Below are 23,818 nucleotides of genomic sequence, written 5' to 3'. Positions count from 1 at the left end.
GGAATTGTCAAGCCTTTAATGCCTTGGTCTCCTAGCATTGTTAATCTTTAGTTCCTGTTGTACTCTGAGGGTGTTGTTGACTGGCAGCTGACTAATAACTAAGACTCCTTTCTGGATTAAAGACAGAAATCTAATTTAGAGTTTGTATAAATATTTGTTTTCCTAGTGTCAAAGATGTACTATTAAAGCAGCCATTCAAATTTGCTGACAGGAATTGAGATGGAGGAAAGTTATACATAGTTTTTCCTGGTAATAGCATTTTTTAATGTTCATGGTGGTACTCTTGAAAGTTCCATTTTGGGGAGGTGATGTGTACTTACATAAAATACATGGACATGTGTGCAAGAATTAGATCCCATATTCAAAACCTTCCCTGTTTCTCTAAATTCCATTTAATGAACAGGTCTAATAAAGGTAATAAAAATAGTTATTTAAAATACTTAGCATAGTTATTAATTGATGCCTTAATTGCTGTCCTTTTTCCCCCTAGAATTGTCCTCCTCTGATTTTTTTGACCTTGGTCATGAGTATTACACACTAACAGTTGTTTCCCTCTAGTTAATGACTTGGTGTTTCACTTGCCTTTTTTTTTTTGCTCAAAATTTTCTTCAGTTTTAAAGGTTATTGTTCTTCTGTTTTTATTATTAATGTTCTGTTTTCTTTGTAACCTTTTTCTCCTGCTTTAGTGTTGGAAACCCCAGTAACTGTAATGTCCATTTAAACTCTTCACCTTCAGGGTTCTGACATAGAGACAGTGACTTCAGAAAATGGAAGCACAAATGATAATCATGAGTTTGTTTCAGAAGAATATGTTTCTTTGCAAGAAGAGGAGCAAGCAGTTGATTTGCAAGGTAAGATATTAACAAAGGAACTGTTTCATGAAATAGATAAGTATCTATTGTAGCATTGACACAAAATTAGAAACTCCCAGTTTCTATACTTTGCAGACCTCTGTCAAAGTACTTGCTTCATCAGTGTCATGGAAAATATTCAATCATCACCTTATAAAAGTATCTTTTATTGAAATAGATGAAATTAGTAGAATGTCTTTCATTTTGTCAATACTTTGGATGTGTTACAGAATAGTGTGCACTGATGCTGTTGGAAGATAGTTTATGGAAGTGTTATTGATAAAAGAAGTATTCCTTAATAATGTCATAGATCAAATAAGAATAAATTGGAAGGAACAGTCAATCCTTGTACTGCTAAAAAATAACATTGTGACACTGTGTTAGCATTTCTTGAGTTGGAAGTGCAAGTCTGGTGCATATTAATATAATGAAAATCCTTCCACTTATTTTAATTACTAAGTTTAATACTACTGCTGTGTTATTGCCTTAAGACTATTGCTGTGAGAACACAGACATGACAGGTTCAGTGTGCAGTTGACTAAATTTGGCTGTGTTTCCAAATTCCTAACGTCTCCATGTAGAAACAGGATTAGACACAGAAACTCCAATGAATATCTGGAAAATACTTGAATTACCCCAGCATAAAAATGTACTGTAGTATCAGCTTACAATATAGGGTTGTCTTTTTTTCTACCTGTGCTTTTCATTTATAGGTTACTTGCATTATGATCAGTATGAGAATTTGGATTTAAGTGTCCTGGATTCTGATATTTATGGAAGTATGTTAAAAACAAGATTTAGTGCCTCTGATACAAACACATAATAGAAATCTGTCACAATTACATTTATTTTATGGGGTGTGGACATAATTTGGCGTTACTGGTTTTAATTTCATGTTTGTTTGCTTGTGTTTTTTTTCCTCTTTACATTTATATAGCTCAGTGCAGCAATGATGAAGAGATACCAGTGGTAGATAACACTGTGTCTGGATTTGAGGAAACTCAGACAGTTCCAGAGGTAAAGTACATTCTGTCATTCAGCAGCTTCTCTAAGCCCCATCTGACAATGGCAAGAAATGTTTTGAAGGCATTAAAATGAAGATACAGATTTTTCCTTTCTTAAAGCTTTAACAAATCTCTTTCTTTAAATTACTTTATATTGTATATACCTGAGTAATTTCCACGTTGTCCCTTTCCTCAGGAGAAGAAACAAAAAATTCCTGACGATGGGTCCTGCGTTGGAACTATTAGTGATGATTCTGACATTGTTACACTTGAAGCTCCAAAACCAGAAGAAACTCAGAGTCAGGAGGAAGCTCCAGCAGATGGTGAAGAAGCTCAGAGTTCAGAGGATTTTAACATGGGTTCCTCCTCTAGCAGTCAATATGCATTTTCCCATGTAGAAACTGGTAAGAGCAGGAAATCACCAAACAACTGTGTGCGAAAATATCACCAAAAAAAGACCCCAAACCAGTCTTTGCTTAGGGAACCTTCTTTGTGTGGAGAGGGGGAAAAAATAGTGTCCAGGTATTTGGAGTCTCTAGAAGAACTTCAGGTGCCCTCACACTAAAATTTTGTCTGAATGTACGTCTGCAGCCTTTTTCTTTGGAAGTGATCTGTCCCATTAAGCATTCACTATTTTAAGTAGAAAGTAAATTTGTAGCATATCTTGAAGAAGTAAAATTCTCCTGGCAATTCTTTTGGCTTTTATAGAGTTGGCCTAAATGAGGAGCAACTGGGAGAGAAATGCTTTTTGGTGCCATGAGGACTAATAGCGGCATGACTACAAAAATTTACCTTCATAGCTACATAGCATATATATATATATATATAAAAGATATTCTCAGTACTTGGTTGGAATAATAATCATATTCAGGAGGAGTGATATGAATATTGGTTCAATTAAAAACAAACAAACCTCTAAAAGAACAAAAAACCCTCTTACTCTTGTGTTGCTCTTCTCTAGTTCTGCAGTTTTCCTCTATGATTCTTTTCGGCTGCTTGTTTGTGGTCTTTTCTGTTCCCTTTATGCTCTGTAACAGTTTTGTATTGCTGATTCTTACTCTTCAAATTAAGTTTATTTGAAGAGCAGGATTTTACTTAAAATACTGTTTTATCTTAGAAATAGAATGCAGCATCCTTAAACGTTTTTGTCTTTGTTTAGTATCCATTGGAAACAGAAAATGACAGCATCTAGTTATAAGCAGTGATGATTTGTAACAAAGCAGTTGCCTTCTTTGTCTTCTGGATGACCTGACTTAATTTCTAGTTTAAAATTTAGTTGACTTTCTTTTTTTCTTTTAGGATGAGTTCTAAAAATGCCTTTTTTTCCCCCCTCTATGTTTTTGTACACAAAAGTCAGTTGGCTGGAGAAGCTGAGGAAGATTCCTGATTGTGTAAGGGGATGGGGAAATGAGGTGAAAGAGCATGTGTCTCGCAGTCTTCCTTTCCAAGGTGGTGTGATTAAATTTGATCAGCTTGTGTAAAGCTGATTGCTTATGGCTTGCATGGAGTGTTCTTACAATTTTTAGTAGCAATCTGACTTGATCTTATAGTACTGATATTCCAGAGAGATGCTGAAAGCCAGTCCTCACTGGAGAATTGGCTAAGCTGGCAAGTGCTTTATTTGGTTTTCAGAATAAACGTTAATCTTGCATGGAGATTTGGAACAGGCATCAGTGAGGTTTGTACTGTGTTTTAATATATGTGCTTGACTGTTTAAATGAATGGTTCCTGTTGGATTCCAAATCAGTGTGTGACTGGCAAAAATAATTTCTTCCTTCTAACTTAAGCTGATTTCAGCATGGTGTCTAGTGCTGCTCAGTCAATTGATCAAGTATTGCAGAAAATATCTGGAATACTTTTGCAATTATTTTAAATGCTAAAGTTTTAGCAGTTGACATTTTCATGCTACTTTTTGGCAATAGAAATCTTTGCCATCCACTTCCTGTTGGGTTTTCTATTGTGTTGGAAAAACTTCTGATTTTTTCTAATACAGATACTAAAATGTTCTGCAAGGATTTTCTGCCACCTTTATTTGCAAACCAGTTCCTGTTTAGGCTGTCTTCACCATGCAGACAGAAGTGTTTTAATACTGCTTCATGAATGATGTTAAACAAGCAGAAGTGCTCATATGCTGCAGTGAATTGTATCTGGGCTTGAGTCGTGTCTTGCAGAAATGTCAAGGAGAATCACATTCTTAACTGATGTTACTTCACCTGGTTTCTGGTGTAGATCTGACACTTAGTAGCAGCTAGAATTTTGGACTGCTATTGCAGTCACTCTTCATTTCATCTGTAGTCCTTTCCATCCTGGGATTGTCAGAGTACAGCTTTGTACTGAGTCCTTACAGCAGCTGTAAGGCAGGGTCGTGCTGGTCTAAAGTTGTAATTGCTGTTGACAACTTGCCAGTAAGTGCTTATGAATGGCTTTAAGTGTCTTATAGCATTTTGCTTTCTGATTGTCTTTTTTTTCCCTTTTCTATTCTTTGCTGTCCAGTGTATATCAAAGATTTTCTCATTTGTCTAGAAGCAGTTTGTTCCTTAAATCACTTTTGTATTCCTCGTGTTTAAGTTTCTTCGGTTGTTGAAAACCCCCAAGAAACCCCACAGATAAGCAATAGTAACACCTGTCTTACTAAGTCTGTCCTGTATATTCCTTTGTAATGTCTGACCTCTGCATTCTAGTAATGCATTCTGAATGCTTGTCTTTATTTTCCAGGACTGGGGAAGTGTGCATCTGCTTAAATGACTGATTGTAAAATAGTGTCCTTCTGTACCAAGCTATATAAATTCATTTAAGAGTCTGGATATCTAAGTCGCTGTTTAAGTGATTTGTCTTTATTGCAAAGTCTGCTTGGTTGGTTTGGCTTGACTAATTGACTAAAATGGATTTTTTTAGGAAGGGGGACAGCTGTCTTCCATTATCTGACATGTTGCTTGTCCATGGACTCAGAAATTAGACATATATTCCATATACTAGTTGGCAATCTTTTCTGTGCTTGATGTAATCACTTCTATCAAGTTGTGATTTATTTTAAGTGAGGAATCTTAAGTGGTAATGCTTTTTTATGGGTGATAGCTAGCACTGCTTGGCATTCTTGTCTGTTCAGTGATGTGTGCATGGCTTTGCTCAAACAAATGATTTCTCGGTTGTGAACTGTTCAAGGACAGTAACTCTGTACTTATATTTTTACATTTTGAGTGATGATCTCTGGTATAAGAATGAACAACCATATTTCTAGAAGGGACATTAGTATTGTGTGATTGTGAGCAGCAAATTTAGTGTCCGAGCAGGAGCACTTTGTCATGTGCTGGAGGCTCCATTGGTCAATGCCTTTGAATCCATTTCAGGCATGTGAATGAGGTACAGCAATGGAGATACTTGAAAGCTACTCTTTTAATATACTACTGCTTCCCCTTACACTTGAAAGTTATGCTTTTAAAGGAGGGAGATTAAATAATAATTACTTATGTACTGGATTATTTGAATTTATTTACAGTGTATGCAGCAAACACTTGTACCACTAATAGGAACAAGCAATTACAGCTCAGTTGTTACTTTCCTGGTTAGAATATATGGCTTTTGGGCCACAGACACATGAACATACAAATGGTATCATAAATTTTACAAAAATACTATAAATGATATTTTTTAGGGTTAGAATTTGTTCTTATCTCAAGTCTTGACCAATTCAATTTACCAAAATATCAGTCAGGTAATACAAGTGTTTTGAATTAGGAGTGTTAGGGAAGGACAAACAAAAAAGCACCTGAGCAGTTATTTTCCTGTGCAGCAGTGGTTGAAAATGGCTTTTCTGAAAGGCAGGTAAAGATGTTAGTAGGTAGTATATGGCAGATATTAAAAGTAAACAAAATTGTGTATTTAAATAAATTTGTATATTGACTTTGAATATTTCCAATAGCTACATTAATAGAATTTTAGAGGAATTTTGTCCGCAGCTGCATGTAGGTCACAGAATGAAGTTTTTTGAGAGAATATGATAAAACCATGTTTGTCTTCCAGGAGGCTTTTAGCAAGCCTTTATGTTGCTCTTTTATTATTAAATAGTTCAGTCTTCATAGGTGCAGGAGAAGGAAAACTGAATTCCTAACCTTTCTACTTCACAAGAATTTGCAGAGACAGTACATGTAGATGCTTTAAGAAGCAGAATTGTCTGAAAGAAACACTTCCTAATGATTTAGTGGTAAGATATTTATGGAAGTGCTGTACAGCTTTTTACTGATGTTTTCTTGATTCTCTATCATTTCCTTTAAAAAAAATAATTTTTAACTTCGGAGATCATGCAGTCTGTTCATAACATCGAGCACAAACTATAACACTGAGAATTTTAATTTTGTTTTATTTATGTTCTCTAAGATAAATGCCAAATACACTCGGCATTGACGCGATGGATTTTGACGCTCAGATTGGTTTTTAAAGCTACAGTTAATGCATTTTAAATACTGTTCTCTGCCGTTTTTCAGTTTTTCCATCTCAGGCCAGCAGTGAGGAATCCAGCAGTGACGAGACCAGCAGCCAGTCCAGTCCGGCCGTGCGGAAGCGCCGCGCTCGGAAGAGGTTGGTGTCCAGCTCCGAGGCCGAGGGCGCGGCTGAGCCGGAGGCTGAGCCCCCCAGGGAGGAGCAGCACCAGCGCCAGTTCAGCAGTGGCCTTAACAGATGCATCGTGCTGGCCTTGGTGATTGCAATCAGCATGGGCTTTGGGCACTTCTATGGTGAGTTCCCAGCAAACAAAATCCACAGAATGAACGTCTTGCGTTTTATTGTGACTCCGATATCTTTTCTCGTTCTCTGCTAACAACCTAAAGCTGAAAATGAGAGAAAGCAGCTGTTAATGAATCAGTGATACAGGGAGGTCCTTCGGTGGTGCAACTGTGTTTAGTACAAACTACTTCAAAATTAAAGTAAATAAATAGAAATTACATCTTGCTTGCCCTTCCAGATAGAAATTTCTTGTTGTTCTCATAATGCAGTATGTGTACCCTTCATTTTCCGCATATTTTCTTTTGGAATAAATTTGTGGTAGTGCTTACCATTCCTAACAGCATTCAGAGAGTCATTTCAGGCTTTTGTCCCATATATATTTGTCTGGTAAATGTAAGAGCAAGTCATATTTTTCACAGGAGTTCGTAGTATCAATATTGTTCTCTGAGAAAAATGTGCTGTGTTTGTCCTTGCAATTCCAGAGTCATTTAGGGAATCCAGGATAGCAGCAATTTTTCTGTGTTCAGTGGCTTGCCTGAAGTTAAACACTACATAAATTGTTACTGCATGTGACAAAGCAGCAGAACTCATTCCATATGTGAATCTACCTAGTGCATTCCTGATTTTCTAAGATGCATGTGTTATGATAAAAGTGAGAGAGGACATGGCATTCAGTTGGAGGCTGGGAATAGGATTCTCATTGGATTTGGTTTTGACTGATTGTTAGGCATCTAAGTTTTGACACTTATTTTGAGATTTATACTAATTTTCACTTAACCAATTTTTTTATTCTTAGGTAAACCTGAAGGTAAGAGCCATGAATGACTATTTTGGATGCTGTGCTTGCATTCAGATTAACTTTTTAACTTGGGTGTGTATGTGTACACACACATCCATATATGTATGCATATTTAGATTAAAAAAAATAAAATGATAAATCAGGTCTCAAGAATTGCTAGTATATGTGAGATTATAGGAATGACTAATCCAGTAATGTAAAACACTTTTTATGTAGCAGTTGCAGCAGGTAGTAGTAATTGGTGCAAAAACTGATTGATGTGTGTTGGCATGTTGGAAGCATAGAGGAGCACAGTGACTAGACCAGTCTGTGGTAGTGCTTGGTAGTGGTAACTTGAGATTTCAGTTCTGTTAATCACTTCACACTGTATTTAAATTAGTGTTAATGATAAATACTATCCTGTTAAAGAACTTTGGATGGATGAGAAGTACGTTTTGAACGTGAACTCAGGGTCATATCTTTATTAAGGAATTCACTTGTTCATTAATTGAATCTGTACTTCAGAATAAAAGTTGTCATCACTGATGACAGTGATTGCAGCATTTTCAGCAGAAAGAAAGTAACTGTGTGGCTTTAGTTTTTTGCTTCAAGTGAAAGTTCTCCATGATTATGTGATAATTGATCTTTCTACCACTAGAAAGGAAATCACATCCTACTTTCCATCTTCCTGTGCTTTAAGTTTTTTCTAAACACAGACTTGCAAAGAGAAATCCATCTCCCTAGAGGTGGATCCATCTCCCTACTTTGCATTTTCATAATTTGGCTTGGAATGAATGTTTTCCTCATCAGTCTCCTAACGTTAGGGTGATTGTCATGGAAGAGGATTGGAAAGGGTTACTTTTTATGAAATTGCTTCTCTTTTTTTGGATAGATATCAGGATAGTGTTTTCCCTTTAGCTCAAGCTCCAGGACCCCTTTAAGACTTTGAGATGTAGAAAGCAACTAGGATTAGATCTTAATCAGTAACTTTATCCTGATCAGTATTAAACTGAGTTAACTGGATTTATCATGCTCTAGGAAAGAGGTCTGAAAGAGGGCAAGCTTTCCAGGTAAAGCTATAGTTAGGTGGGAAGTCCTTGCCAGAAAAATGTCTCCTTATGGACATTCAGATATTAAATATTTTTCTTTCACTAGAATCTGCAAAGGGGGCTATGGCTGTAATGCAAGGGATTTGGATAGATTACTTAAAGAATCTGAAGGATACTGTGACTCAGAGTACCAGCTGGAAACACAAACCAATTACTGAGGAATGGCACCTCATTACATTAATTTTCAGTGTTGCTAAATGTCATTTTTGCTTACTGTATCTAAATTATGATTTTTGATAAGGAGAGAAAAAGAGCTTTAAGTGTTTTTCTGTAATTGAGGTTCCTCTTAGCATGAACCCTTTACACTAAATGATGATTTTTCAGATGCAGTCTTAAGGTTGTTAGGATCAATGGAATTCTTCAAAAGTACCTGTCAAACATAAAAATTAAAACCAAAATTACTGTCAGTATTCTTAAATTCACCTGTGCAAGGATATATGCTTCCAAAAAGTATTAGGACTCTGCAAACTTAAAAATCATTTTTCAAAAGTATTAGGACTCTGCAAACTTAAAAATCATTTCTGCAAAAACATTGCTTCCCTTTAGCTGAATTAAACTATTGAAGTTCAACTTGGTTTAATATACCACTGTCTGTTCTTAAGGTCACACTTGACAGGAGGTTAAATTAAAATTAAGAGAGCACAACATGCCTCAGTGTAATAGTATTTATAGTATTTCCTCTGTTTAACAATACATCTCCCCCTGCCTTTAAATACAGAAATGGAACTCTGCACATGCTGCATTGGTTTTGAATGAAATACCTAAAAATTGCTGTTGCCTTCTGCTCTAGACTCAATTCAGGAGAAAAGCAAATAAATAAAAACTACATCAGTGTGAGGATTTAGAACACATGCATAGGTAGGGAAGTATCAGTCAAGAAATTGTCCTTGACAAAACAAAAATTGATGTCTAGTACAGTGAAGATATTTTTTTTCTGAAAACCAATGTCTCAGCCTTTGTGTGACAAGTGAAAAACAGGATATTTGCTTACTCTTGAGCCTTTGCTCATGGATAAGGATGACAAGGCAGGGCCTGCAGTACTTGTTGCTTTGTGAGCAGTGTGTCATAGTTGTGTTTCTGCATGGAAGTTTAAATACTGTGCTAATACCATCTTATTCATGTAAGTTTACTTAACAGTCACCGAGTTGTTGTTCTGAAGTGAATAATGCATGGATCAGTGGTCTCCCTTTTATCCTGGTTGACTTGCATGTTACTAAAAAAATTACAAAGAAGTCAAACATATTCTTTCCTGCACAACTTTTGTTGGTTTGGATCTAGCTTGTTTCTGTGTAGTGTTCCAAAATTCATTTATTTGTTATCAAATAAAAAACAGTGTAGTAATGAATTTTTTGGATCTGAGAAATTGTTTATTATTGGAAGAAGCAGAGTTGGTATGTAACAATCTGGTTTTATAATCTTTATTTTGTTACAGCTAAACAGTTACTAGTAAGTCCTGGGCAGAAATGGTAAGGTAAGAATGCTTCTGAATTTGCAGAGAAGAATGAAGAGGATGTTGAGGTTCCTCTGTTCCTCTGACTACTTACTCTGAGTCAGTCTCTCAAAGGAAAGTTTTTATCTTTGTAGGTACAGTCCAGATCCAGAAACGGCAGCAGCTGGTGACAAAGACACGTGAATTCAAAGATATGAAAGATGACCTTTACCAGTGCCAACAAGAGCAAGGAGATCAAGTGCACCACAAAGTGGGGGTAGGTTTGAGTTTAGCTGGAAGTCATTGCATTATTCTGTCATTATGTCTGTATTTTACCAAAGTGAAATTAATTTATCACACAAATCCATTAAATTTTTGTCTTTAGAAAGTTCTTTCTGAGAACATAGTTTTTCTTTCTCTTGAATTCTTGACAGAGATTTATGTTGATCGAATTTGTTTAAACACACTGTGTTTTATGTAGTCTAGGAGTTATCTGGACACAGGGCCTGTCTCTTTTCCTGGGACATAATGCCAGATTGTCATTAATAAAGACAGCAGAAGTAGAACATGCTGCTAAAAACCTGTTATAGGCTGAACCTACAGGTTTTGTGAATTTGCTTTCTAAATTATCAGTGGTTATTAATTTTTTAAATACTTTACTTGTACTTTTGGTTTTTTACTGTTAGCTCAGTCACAGAGAAGATTAGAGAGTGCTTTGTGTATGTATGTTATCTTTTTTTTTCTTTTGAAGTTTTCTTTTATATGGCTGTAAACAGCATTTATACATAATTCAGTATGTTCTAGAGCTTGTCACTGATGCCAACAGACTGGGGAGATCCTTTTGTGTTAAAATATAGTTACATGAACATGTATTTTCAGCCACTAATTTGGTTCAAAATCAGTGCATGAAGTTCTGCCTCAATTGTTGAATGCCCATACTTCTAATTTATTTGGATTTTGTAATCCGTAAATCCAGTTTACTGAACATAAATCAGCAGCAAACATGCACATCTTGAATTCCTTTTAAGATGTTGCAGTTCATGTACCCAACTGACTATCCTTCAGCCAGTTAAACCACTACAAGCGAGGGGTGATGACCTCTGGTTGGAAGAGGGAGCCTCTCACATGGTCTTTGTTGCCATGAAAGTGTTTGTGTGATAAACAAACTGAACTGAGATAAACAAACCAGCTCTATTTTTGCATCCTGCTGTGATATGTTTCACTGCATCCAAAATGACAAGTAAACTCTTGGGCTACCATGGTTTTTCATCTTTCTAGCTAAAATTGTAACAATTCTCACTGTAGTATTTTTGCTTTTTTCCTTTTTGTTTCTTTTAGTCACTCAAGGGAGATCTTGCCACGTGTTTGACCTTTAATGAGGTGGAGAAGAAATCCTTCGATTCTCAAAAAAAAAGCCTTGCTGCAGAAAATCAGCACTTAAGAGAATCTCTAGAGAGGGAAGAAAAAGCTTTGGCCTCACTTCAGGAAGAATTAAGGAAGCTAAGACAACAAATTAGAAACTTAGAAGATAAAGGCACTAGCACTGAATCTATTGTAATGGAAAATCAGAAACTGAGGGAACATTTGGAAGAGGAAAAGCAAAGAAACAACAATTTTCTCAGGCAAAAGGAAACACTCTTTGCAGAGGCACAGATGTTAAGGCGAGAACTGGACAAAGAACGTCATGTTACAGAAGCTCTGAAAAAAGAACTGGAACAGTTAAGTTCTCGTCAAACACCTGACGGTGCTAATGATGATGATGATGATGATGATGATGATACAGTAAGAGAAAACCAGGAAATAGAAACTCTACGAGGAAGACTAATAGAACTAGAGAAAAAGCTCAACTTCGAGCAACAACGCTCTGATTTATGGGAGAAGCTGTATGTTGAAGCAAAAGACCAAACTGAAAAACAAGAAATTTTTAATGAATATGGACAAAAGAAAGGTGCTAAAGGGCAAAGTAAGACTAGAAAGAAATCAAAGGAATCATTTTTTGGTTCAGTTAAAGAAACTTTTGATGCTATGAAAAATTCCACGAAAGAGTTTGTAAGACACCATAAAGAAAAGATTAAGCAGGCTAAAGAAGCAGTGAAAGAAAACTTGAAAAAATTCACTGATTCTGTAAAGTCTACATTCAGACACTTCAAAGACAGCACAAAAAACATCTTTGATGAAAAGGAGAAGTCAGCAAATGATAAAAGATACGAGGCACACAAGAAAGCTCGAACTTTTTACCGAGACCATAACTCCTACGAGAATCAGAAGCACACACATTACAGGGGACCCCACATGCCAAAAGATTTCAAAAGTGGAAGAAAACATCATTTTACAACATTTGAAAAAGATGCAGATTCTCAGAAGTGTCTCAGTGATGACTTGTGTAATAGAAAACACCACTTTGTCCCAAAGGGCTGCTCTGGTATTTTTGAATGTGCTCATCAGGAATTCATTAGTCTCTTTAACAGAGTATCGGATCCTATCAGGGTGGATGAATTTAATCGGCTAATGAAGAAGTATTTGCAACAAGTTGTACATAACTTTCATCACTGGAGAGAGCTAGAAAATTTCATCAATAAGTTTTTTCATAATGGGTTATTTATACATGACCAGATGCTGTTCACTGATTTTGTCAATGATGTCAAGGATTACCTGGAAGATATGAAGGAATACCAGAGTAATAATGAGAAGGTTTTTGAGGATTTGGACAAATACGTCTACAGATACTACTTTCATTATGATAATTCACCCCAGTATGGACCCAGGTGTGTTTCTATGTTTCCTGAACTTGATAACACAATGAATTAGTTTTTGTTAAGACAAGCAGTCTCTTTGTTCTAATAGATGCTCTTCAAGAGGGTAGATAGACATACACACTAGAAGACTTTCTGAAGGACTCGGTGGAAATACTTAATTGTGTTACATAAAGTGGATCTGTAGTACCTTACATATAAATTTTGTGTGTGTAAATAGCACAATCTAATATTTCTGCTGGGTTTTTTAGAAAACAGTGTAACTGTCAGGAGGATTTCCTTAGACTGAACAGCTCTCATTGCCTGCCTGATGGAATGAATAACTGTCTTGGAAGGAGCATTAACTAGGACTTTATTGTTGTCCTTCCCTGAATGAGGTTTTTGAATATATTTGGGTAGTCTGAGTTCTGTTCTGACAGGTATATTCCCTGTTGGCTTTTCAGGAATTTCACAACTCTTGTAGTAGTTAGTCTGTAGGCCCAGAGCAGAGTTCATCACATAGCAGGCTTTAGTCCAGGTCCTGACCCTGAATAAATTTTGTTCAGACTTGCTTACAAAGGTCCTTGGCATGAATTGTTTCCTGTGTTAATTTTCCTTTATCTAAAGGTATTCTCAGGGCTTCTACAGGGCACTTGTGGGGTGCAGCCTGGCTGGCCCAAATCTGATACATGTGGTGGACTGTTAGTATGGACTGTTAGTACTGCAGACACTTTGGTGAAAGCAAGTTTAGCAAGCAGCCTCAGTGTACTGTGTGGAACTTGCCTTTTCTGAACTTACCTACTTATTAAAAACCACATAAAATACATACTTACCATTTGTCTTACAAAATGGCTATATACTCCCTTGTGCTAGTGTTTATTCTGATCAGGTAAGAACAAATGCAATGTATAAACTCATTTATAATACATGAGAAGTTGTCCTTGTAGCCATAACAGAACCTTTTGTTGTGTTGGTATTTAGTGCAGAGCATATTTACTATTTAGATCAAGGTGCAGTTCTTCAGTCAGGTTTCTCTTCTGTGCTTGTATTGCTTATTAATTCATGGATTTCATTGCAGCTGGAAGTCTGAATTATTAAATACTTTGGGGTTTCTAAATATTACGTGAAGTAGTACTTTCTCCTGTAGATGATAATCCTGTTATCAGCTACCAAGTAGCCTTTTTAATATGTAGTTTTGGCAAATGCATATTTGTTACGTTTTTATTTACAGTCCAAATACATATTCCTAATTTATTGTTAAAAAGAACTTTAATTTTTAATTAAATACTTCGTTTTTTGAGAATTTATTTTAGTTTGCAGAAAAACAACTGCAAATTCATTTACTGATAGTATTATACAAAAGTTTGTGCGATGAAAATATCCTTAATTTAACTTTGCAGAAGGCTAGAAACCAGTAGTCCTATGGTAACAGCCTGTAGGGTAACGGGACTGTTTGCATAAAAAAACTGCAACAGATGAGCAGCAGTGTTTTGCCAGTGCTCTCTCCCTCTGTATAAATGTACTTACTGTACATGAAAACCTCTAAGTGTCCATCTTTACTCAAAGCATCCTTTCCTAAGTGCCTGTAAAGTTTTCATTATTTCTGTAGAGCAGAGTGTAAGAGAGTAACTGAAAAGTAGATTGAGACCTCACCCAAGCCATCACAGTAGGAATAATCAAATAGGTGTTTACCTGGCTTTATTCTAAAAAGGTCTTTGGGCAACCAACTGCAGAGCATTTTTATTTTTAGAAAGCATTTCTTTTATGTATACTGCCTTATTGGTGATTTAAACAAATCCCTTACACATGCTGCTTACAAGAGAAAGGACTGCTTAGTACTGATTTTGTTTTCAGTCAACCTCTGCATGTTAAAAGCTGCTCTTGACAATGTAATTGTGTTTCAAAATGCTTTTAGATAGATGCTTTCATAAGAGTAGTAATAAGCTTTTGTTTACTCCTTGCAGTCGACCTAAAAGACCTTCTTTTACACAAACTGAAAATTCCAGACATGAAAAGCAAGCTCAGAAGTACCATCACCGTAATAAAAGAGAAGGTAAATGGCATAAACATGGTCGCACTAATGGAAGACACATGGCAAACCTTGAAATAGAATTGGGGCAACTACCCTTTGATCCAAAATATTGAGTAATTTATTGTAAAAATAAGATTAGAATTCACATCCTCTCTGGAAACTAATCGATTTTCAACAAAGCAGCAAGATGCAAGTTTTTTTTTTCTGAATAATTTGATTTTTACACATTTTTGTTAACAGGCAGAAGTCAAGCTTTCTAATTTGCATATTCTGTACCGTTGCTTTAACTGTTCTTTGGAAGTGATGATAGTTTGGGGTGCCAGCAGTATTGTTGCAGAAACTAGGCATGCAATGACTTGTGTATGAAAAATATGCTTAATTGCATTCCAGTAGCGTAGCTGAAGCTTGAACCATGCATAATGTACCAGCTATTAACTCCAATGTTTGATATACTAACTTCATCTCATCTTTCAAAAAATAAGTCTACATTGTGGTAATGTATTTGTTAGTGCTTGTAACCTTATATTTGCTTCCTGTCTTCGGGGGGTGGTTCCAGAGCCTATTGAATTGTGAAGAATTTGCTGTGCTGCATTCTAATCAGCTTGCTGATTTAAACACTTGAAATGTCTTGCATATCTGCATATTGTAGAAGAAAAATAAAGAGACATTGTGGGTAAAAGTCTTTATTTATAAAACAAACTTAGCATAGCTGTACAGTTCTATAAAAATGGTCCAATCTTGTCTATTTTTTAATTGTGTAAGTATTTATATGGTAACTTTGGTCTTCCCAATGTTTTCTAGTGTTGTAAGGTAGGTCAGCAACCCCACCCTGCCCTGCTGCTGCTGAAGTTGCCTTTGGGAGGGGGTTTCTGTGTTTCCAGACAGCCAGTGGCTGCCTGATCAGAATTCCCTTCAACTTACCCAGTTTCAGACTCACTACTCTCTCCTTTCTGCAGTATGAGATCTTCTAAGCACAGTTACTGCTGTGCAAAACTGATCTCATTAGCTCTCAGTTCTAGAAACTCTTCAGGTATGATTCATTTCAGCTAATCTCCTGTAAACAAAGATGTGGCTTCCAACTCGTCCTTGAGGCACATGAGTATGAAAGACAGTGGCTGTTTTCTCATAGCCCCTTAAAGCCAGAAATGGTGATATTTCCTGTGAACAAACACACATCAGTTTACAGTCAGAAAGTGCAGTTGGGAGCATAAGAACCAAAGTCTTCTGAAAGCCATCAGTTCAACTGTCCCTGGGAAGCTTTATCCTTTATTTTAGGAAAGCCTGCTAGGAAAAGAAGTACCTATCCTGTTTGATCCTGTCCGGAGTGGATATTCACCAGACACCACTGTTTGAGTGCATGGACTTCATTAAAGACTTGAGAGGGTAAAAGGTACTGTGACTGCAGGCATTTTTGCCTTTCACTGTTGCTTAAAAGTGCAAGGTCTGGGAACAGATGGCACATTTGTTTTAATATGGATTGAGGAGAATTCCATAAAACATTACTTTGTGGCATGAATTCTCACAGAGGAGAGGGCATATATGAACATTAAGTATTTATCACTGGAGTGGTATCAATACCCTATGTGCTAGAGGGTTCAATTTTAATTTAAGCTGTGTTTTATTAAAAAATTGTGGACAATAATGTTCAAAAATCTTAACTGTAACTCTCCCCTAATTTATTTTGTATCCTCAAAAGTAGTTTATTTCATCTTGCAGTTACCATACCTGTTCTAGCACATTGAAGAGGATCAAGTGACTGGGTAATAACGTGTCATTGTAAAACTCCTTATTGAGCCAGCCAAGTGGATTAGAGTAAAACACATCTGCTTCATCAGTATAGTTCTCATTGCCACTTAGGTCTGGGGGACACTGAAGGAATCTCATTTTTAGAGGACAGTGAACGTGACTAGGGAGAAAAACAAAAACACGTTTCATGATAAACTGATCAGTATCTAAGATTTGAAATAACTCATCACTTTAAAAGATACCTCAGTCAAAACCAAAATTTGATTAGGTTTTTTTCCTCTCAGTCATATTTTCTTCCCTTTGATACTTCATACGAAAGCAAAGTAAAACAAGCAGATTCAGCTCCAAATTGCTGTGACTGTGTTGTTTGCAGTTCAGAGAAATTTTATCGTAATAAAAATACCATCTGCACAACATCAGTTTCTTAAAAAGATACTTTTCCATATCAGCTTCACTTTAACGTTTTGTTTACTTGCCAGGATCTACTGCACAAGCTTTTGGAATAGTGATCTCAGTCACTGTAATTGTATTTCTTTACTGCCTAGCAGCAGAAGTAAATGTAAAATTAATACAGTTTGATTGTAACAATTAGTACCATAATGAAGCAGTGTGATGTACTTGGAGAAGTCATTAGATTAACTGCATATCCTCATACAAAGCTATTACAAAAACGAATAAAGCTCAGATGCTGAATTTTATTCTGTGGTATAAACATTTGGCTTATGTCCCCTATTTGTTCTTTATTAACTGTATGAAAAATCAAAACTCTTCCTGTATAAATTTATCTTTCTCAATTAAGCTCTAGAAAAAGAAATCTCAATTTCTGATAAAGTGTATGGATTTTAATATAGTGCACTGTTAACTCTTTCAATACCTGTAAAATGGAGTAGAGTGGCACGGCATCATGATGAAGACAAAGGCTTGGGACTGGTCAGAGTTATGACAGAGTTGCTGTATGTGACTCATAACATCCAGAGTGCCTCGCTGGTGAATCAAGCCTGTATACAGGGCTGGGAGTAGATTGGATAAGAGCAGGAAACTTGCTGCAGATTTCTTCCATACTTTCAGCTGTTTCAAAGAATATCCTGTAGAAACATTTGAGTAAGTCTGGGAGATAAGCAAGTACTAAAGTTTCACACATTTTTGAAAGTACCATAAAATACTGGCAAACCATTACTCAGTCAATAACAGTATTTTGCTTTGAGATACTTTACTACAGTGTTCTTTGAGTCTTTACTCTTTGAATGGAAATTCAAAGTTAGACTTTGCCCTTTTCAGCTCTTGGATTTAACAGGGTAAATCTTAAGCTGACACCTGTCTTCTGAAGTACAGAAATACTATTTTCAAACCAGTGCTTTGTCTCTTTAGACTTTAGAATTTAATTTCATATAGTGAAAACCAGTCCATTCAATAGTTTGGATGAATGGCATGTGGCAGCTTACTGCTGTGTTCTGATTCACGCATGTCTGAGTAGAGTCAGAATAAATGGTCCTACATGTACATGGCTGTGTATTCTTTTTCTCCAAAATGCTGAAAGATACAGCATTCCCTTCCAATTATTAAATTTTGAGCTACTGTCCTTGGAAGAGCACACTCCTCCATTTTTTCCCATCTCCCATCGCTGCCCCTTTCCCCCCACTTTTCTTGAAGGAGCTAATATTGGGAAAAGATGTTTCTCCTGGTGGGAGATCACTGCAGAAACGTGTTTCTCACAACCACAACTCAGGTGAACATGGCACAGACAACAGCTTCGTGTTGCAGCCAGTCTGGAAACTCTTATTAAGTCATGTGCTTGTCAGCATCAGGAGATAAAACCATTTTACATAGCTTTGTGACTATCTGTACTGAATCACAAGAAACAAGCTACAAGAGGCCTGCTCCAGAAGTCAGTAACAAGCAAATTAAATTAGTCTTCAGTTGGTCTGTTCTAACAAATTGTCTTTATCTTGGTTGAAAACAAAGTCCACAAATAAGTTTGTGGTTTAAACAAAAGTGGAAACATTCTATTATAGGCATTTTGAGGGTTTCTATTGCTTTTGTGAAATGCTCTGAGCTTATATTTGTGTGCTCGGAAATTACTTTGAAATTCATGTGGGGTTTTTTTTCTGCTTTTATTTATAATGTTTTGAACCATTAAGACCTTTTTGTAACCACTGAATTAACAGAAGTAACTTTTGTATTTTTTTCTTTACTAAAGTATCCAAACATGATAAGAAGTTCTAAATAAATTGTATCAAGACCCTTGCAGACATGAAGGTTGAGAGGGATATTAACAATAAATAGTGGTTTGATTGGAATTGTTCTGCATGTGAAGTAGAACAGGTTCATCTTGCTGCTCTTGAACTAAGCCAAGACTTATTACATATTTGATCTCAGCAGAGAGCAAAATTATTGAAATAAGATTTACTTTTGCTTAGACTAGCAAAACAGGTTAAAGAAAATTAGTGTTCAGTGATTCATCAGTTTTGAACTTGTATTTAAACCAAAGCTATACATCTTCATTTTCCAGAAGTTTTAATCTTTCCTTTGTAACACCTGAATCTAGAAAAGGGTTATTTTACTTTTTTAGTATTTTAAATTTTTTGTTGCATAATTAAAGGCATTTCTCAGGCATATTGGAAAGAACTGTGTGGAAAAATACTACAAAGGAGCCAAGGAACAAGATTTCACTGTAAGGTAGTGCTGAGAAGTTAGGAGTCACTGACACAACTGTCATATTTTTGCAGGCAGTACTTTTATCCATGCTAAGGATTCTCCACCTGTGTTATTGCTCTTCCTCATCTTCCCCCCCCCCCCTCTTTTTTGCTAGCTGTAAGAAAATGCTAGGCTAGTTCTAAGAATCCTTTCTCAAATACTTACATTGACTATTAATGGTCTCTCTTGGGTAAAAATGGTATACAGGTAAGGTTACAAGACATTTGAAACCAATGCTTACCACAAAAAAACATGCAGAATGGTAGTACTGGATAGATGAACCTGAATTCCTTGTGGCTCAGTGTGCTGGAATAAAACATACAATACTACATCAAGAACGTTAAATGCATTAGTTGTGTGGACAAAATGTGTTTTGGAGCACAGAGGACTGGAAGAAGAGCACTTACATGTACTAAAAAGCTTTTGGCATTGAAGCAGTTTAGAGTAAAAATCCAAATTATCACTTTTTAAGGGCATAATAAGTACGTTCAAATGAAGATTATTTGGTCAGTTTAAACCAAGCAGTGATAAAAATACCTGGCTACTACTCTTGCAATTAAGTGTCTGATTCTTTTACAGCTAGGTATAATTTTGCCAGTAATTCACCAATTTGTTTTCTGTAATAAGACACAATAAATAGTGTGGATAAGAAGCTGAGATTCTCTAAGTGCACATTTGTATCTAGCAAAGTAACAGTCACCTCTGCTAATACAACTTTACACAATTTCCCATATCAGCTTTTGGGGATTATTGCAAAACTTGTATCATGGGAAACAAACAGGTTCTTACAAGACTAAGGGAGGTAAAAAAGTCCTAAACCCAACAGAGCTACATCCAGTTTTGAGTTGGAGTGTAAGAAGAAATGGCGTTTCTGGTCTTGCTACTATTTTGCTGCATTCTGTTACTACTGTAGTCTAATACCATTTATTGCTTAATATTTATTTACTGTATTTTTTCTTGTCTGAAAGTGTCTCTCCTGTTTAATCTACAGCTAATTCTGATGCTTTAGAAAAAGCTTACCTTCTGCTTCTCAGCTTAAGATGAGAAATACAGCCTTATGATAGTCAAGAGCTGTGTGTAGACTTGGGAATGGAGTAAGTTTTAGAGGCCTAAGAACCTCTTATCTTATTGGAGATGTACTAAACAACCAAATGAAATGGTGTTTTCATTAACAGACATCTAGTAAAGACATTATCCTAATTAGTTCTGCTGTTGGTTAAACACCTGCTAGGTGATTGAGTGTTGGTTTGGTTTTTTTTCTCTTTCATTTTTCATTGCAGTTCACGCTGAATTATTTTATTCTTTAAGGGTCTAATCAAGTAGTATTACATAAAATTCTAGGAACTGTTCTATAATTGACTGCATTTCTTGGAGTGTTTGAGTAGTTTAGTTTCTATCACTTAACCCAAATACTATGCTTATTTGTTCTGGAGAGGACTTGACCCTTCAAAAGAACACAACCAGTGAGAGGTAGTAGTTACACTAAGGAGAAATTACCTGTACACCACCACTGTCCAGATCACTGCCGTTAGAAAGATGCGGTATCTTTTTGGTGCCAGCACACAGCCATGAATAAAGAAAGGCAGGTGGGCACCCAGGATGACTGGTAGTCCCTGAGTGAAGTACCAGTGCCAAGGATGAGATCCATAAAATGTTCCTAAATTCTGCAGCACGTTGAATTTCAAGAAGTTCAGCTGAACCAGTACCCACTGGGAGATGGGAGGAGAGTTAAATACAAATCCAAAGTCAAAACCAACAGCTACATTGAATTACACTGGTCTTAAATGATACAATGTTTTCGTTCACACTTGGGGGCTTTTTTTTCCTCTTAAGACTCATCATGGACTTCCTATATTCAGCAATTAAACACAGAAGCGTGTAAGTTTGTTGATAACTCCTGATAGCTGAACATACTGATTTTATGTAACAGTTCATCATTTGAAATAACTGCGAAGTCCGTGTTTAAGGGTTTGTGGCTTAGGATATATGTAGAAATCAGAGGGCAGACACTGTCACAGAAACAAGTCAGAGAGTCTGAAACATCCATTAATGTTAAAATACTAAACCCCAGCCTTCTTCTTATAAGTCAAGTTTAAAACAGCTTACCTCACCAAAAAACACACGGTCAATTATTAAAGAGGTTCCTACTGTGACCAATCTGCAAAAATGGAAAGTTCGTTGCACTGATATTGCCTGAATTGCTTTTGTATCTTCTCCAGATAGTTGTCAAAACTCCGATTCCTAATATTTTTGAGATTGTCCATACTCGTGGCCATTATACAGGGGCTTACTTGTTATCACCCTTGGCACAGTCCCAGATTAAGGTGGAGTGCTGTTCATTGTCTCACCCTCATGAAATCTTTCCTAGTGCTATTTTGCAGAATATAAATCAACTTAAAGGAAACATGCCCCTTCTGTTACAAAAAGATGTTATTTGTTCCCTTGTTTTTTAGATGGAATCAGCTTTTTGGGGTTGTCTACCTTTGCAGTGGTAAAACCAACCTTAAAATGTAGCTGTGCACAGTCACAGTTTAAATTCAGAAAGAACTTACCCAACTGGAATGCAGTTTTTTAGGATAAGGTCTGCTTTCCTCTGTTCTTGCAAAAAATGACTGAAGACCAAAGGCATCCATGGGATAACAGCAGTGGGACGAATAACAATTGCAAGTGCTACCAAAGCTAAATATTTGCAACTAGAAGGAAGAACATAAAAAACCCAGAAGCTTAGCAAAAGGTTTGGTCAATTCTTTTGCAGACAGTGACCTTTCAACAACTGAAATACTGTCATGTCTCTGGCCAAAAGGGTTTCATACTACAGTTAACTTTGATTCTCTCAGTGCAGATACTCAGTTTTACTTGGAAGGCTGGAACTATAGAATTGCTTTATTAGCAATGGAGCTGCTAATTAGAAGCACATAATTGCTTTAAAATAGATAGCTGGGTAAAGAAAGTTGTGACCACACATTCACCTATATCTGAACCCCAACAAAGCTTTTGTTATCTTTTCCCAAGTTACCTCATATTTCAATTGTTTAAAATAAAGCTTCCCATAAAGTCATACTTTGCATAAGGAAACTGGGGAATAGTTCATTTACCATACAAGCTATAACATGACCTCAAAAAAATCTTTAGAGGAAATACTGTAATGTTCCTTCCATGAGCTAGAGCCTCCTGCTGCATGAATGAGGTGGCTTTGGTTGCTTTAGATTTTAAGATAAAAGTTAGCATTTTAAATAATATCATCCCAAGCCAAAATTGATCAGTAATGTTAGGAGAAAGTTTCTCACCTGTTTCCCATCTTGGAACCTTTTATTGGATAGTACGAAAGAGCAAAAATGGTAAGAATAGTTTCCATGGTGTTTGTGAGAGTTCTGGTACAGGAATACCATGTAAACCAGGAACACAGTTGACAGAAGAACTGGAAATATGAACAACATGTTAAAACAAGTTCACCTAAATGAAGGTGGTAATTCTTCAAGATTTGCTGTTGTTTACATTGCAAAACCAGTGTTTATTAACATGCATATTTCGTTAAAGGCTGTGACTCACCACAGACTTTGCTGTTTCTGCATTTTCAAGGTGTTGTACTAAGGAGTAAAGCTTCACATCAGCAAAAGCAGCCAGCACTGCTTGAGCAAGCCTAGGGACCCAGATCTGTGTAAGAAGAGAGAAAACTGTACTTGCAACAAACCAAGTTAAATTCCAAGTTCTAGGAGAGGGCTACTGAATTAGTGAATGACTGTTCAGGTATGAAAATAGCGATTAGTGAATATTCTCTATAGATTTTTATGATTTTAAAAAAGAAAGGGTCCTTGGGTAGGACTAGTATTTCTGCCAAAACAGAATATCTGAAGTTCAACTGAAGACATTCAGAGATGGAAAGTAGAATTCTTTGCCATTCATCTCCAAAAGAAACCAAAGGGGCTGGTGTTAGTTGTTGTTAGTGAGTTTAGTACAAATATATATTGTTAAACGCTTAGGCAAACTGAACCACTGAGCAATTATGATGCAGTGGCAAACCCTATCAGTCTGAAACTCCAGGAGAGTGATGGAGGCCAAGAATAATCCTCTGCAGTCGCAGGCATCAGTGCTGTGACTGGGGATCTATGAGTGAGTTCTGCCTCCACGGGAAACACATGCTCATTCATCTCTAGTTGCCAGATTCAAGGCTTTGCATTTCACCTCGACAATGATAAAAATACTCTGTGTTTAAATGCAATGCTTTTACTCACCAGCAGCTGCACATCATCCTTGCCCAGCAGCTGTAACGCTTTGTAGATGCTTGCAAAGATCAGAGGGTACGCGTAGCCCCTTAAGCTATTTGTCCATTCCCAAGTCAGGTAACCATAATTATGAATATTAAGGATCAGGAACAACTGAAACGAAAAGCTTCACTCGAGCTGTCCCGGTCGAGACATTTTCTTTCGGGCCGGAAGCGGTGGGGTATTTACTGCTGGCCAAGCCAATACTTTATTGCCGCGGAAACCTGTCCCCGAGCCTGGAAACCTGTCCCCGAGCTCTCTCCCGCTCCCGGCACCGCGGGGGCCGCGTCCCCTCCGTCCCGCGGGAACGATGCCGGGAGCGCGGAGGCCGCGGCCCACGAAGGATATTTGAAGACCATGCGATGCGCCACTTCCAGCGACTGCCAGTACTCGTCCGGGACGAAGCTGGTCCGGACGAGGACGCAGTTGAGCGCCCGCAGCGCCACGGCGAGCGCCAGCAGC

At 36.9% G+C, this 23,818-nt stretch overlaps 2 protein-coding genes across 9 annotated transcripts in view; one reads left to right on the top strand and one right to left on the bottom strand.

Annotated features, from left to right (window-relative positions):
• The window catches only part of CCPG1 (cell cycle progression 1), a 23,933-nt gene extending 6,033 nt beyond the window's left edge, over positions 1-17,900 (top strand). For 3 of the 7 annotated variants that reach the window (XM_032700677.1, XM_032700679.1, XM_032700678.1), the window contains exons 3-11: positions 737-851; positions 1,789-1,868; positions 2,052-2,259; positions 3,209-3,304; positions 6,337-6,585; positions 7,371-7,382; positions 10,046-10,167; positions 11,229-12,655; positions 14,587-15,395. In XM_032700677.1, the coding sequence (XP_032556568.1) occupies positions 737-851; positions 1,789-1,868; positions 2,052-2,259; positions 3,209-3,304; positions 6,337-6,585; positions 7,371-7,382; positions 10,046-10,167; positions 11,229-12,655; positions 14,587-14,767 (2,490 nt within the window). In that variant the 3' untranslated portion in view covers positions 14,768-15,395. Of the gene's footprint in view, positions 1-736; positions 852-1,788; positions 1,869-2,051; positions 2,260-3,208; positions 3,305-6,336; positions 6,586-7,370; positions 7,383-10,045; positions 10,168-11,228; positions 12,656-14,586 lie in introns of all 7 variants that reach the window. The other 4 variants (XM_032700681.1, XM_032700680.1, XM_032700682.1 and 1 more) reach the window with 4 other exon arrangements.
• On the bottom strand, positions 15,322-23,818 carry PIGB (phosphatidylinositol glycan anchor biosynthesis class B). 2 transcript variants are annotated; one of them, XM_032700685.1, is made up of 11 exons: positions 23,705-23,818; positions 23,327-23,444; positions 22,644-22,748; positions 22,382-22,512; positions 21,647-21,787; positions 21,201-21,252; positions 20,592-20,803; positions 19,336-19,400; positions 17,275-17,485; positions 16,380-16,560; positions 15,322-15,812 (listed from the first exon to the last, which is right to left on the bottom strand). In XM_032700685.1, exons 1-11 carry the CDS (start codon positions 23,713-23,715, stop codon positions 15,681-15,683), a joined length of 1,359 nt encoding a protein of 452 aa, XP_032556576.1. In that variant the 5' UTR covers positions 23,716-23,818; the 3' UTR covers positions 15,322-15,680. The 2 variants fall into 2 exon arrangements, with proteins under 2 accessions (XP_032556576.1, XP_032556577.1); XM_032700686.1 differs by lacking the exon at positions 23,705-23,818 and having other exon boundaries at positions 15,554-15,812; positions 22,644-22,734; positions 23,327-23,611.

The sequence above is a fragment of the Chiroxiphia lanceolata genome, chromosome 12 (assembly GCF_009829145.1).
Source record: "Chiroxiphia lanceolata isolate bChiLan1 chromosome 12, bChiLan1.pri, whole genome shotgun sequence".
In the NCBI taxonomy this organism is placed as follows: Eukaryota; Metazoa; Chordata; class Aves; order Passeriformes; family Pipridae; genus Chiroxiphia; species Chiroxiphia lanceolata.
The sequence above is the reverse complement of the archived record's forward strand: the minus strand, read 5'-3'. Positions and strand labels throughout refer to the sequence as shown.

Excerpts from the sequence above, each read along its gene's own strand:
- PIGB (XM_032700685.1), bottom strand. Across the intron at positions 21,788-22,381 it reads GGTTCCAAGATGGGAAACAG|TTGCAAATATTTAGCTTTGG; the intron begins GTGAGAAACTTT and ends TCTTCCTTCTAG. Across the intron at positions 21,253-21,646 it reads AAAAACTGCATTCCAGTTGG|ATTGGTCACAGTAGGAACCT; the intron begins GTAAGTTCTTTC and ends CCATTTTTGCAG.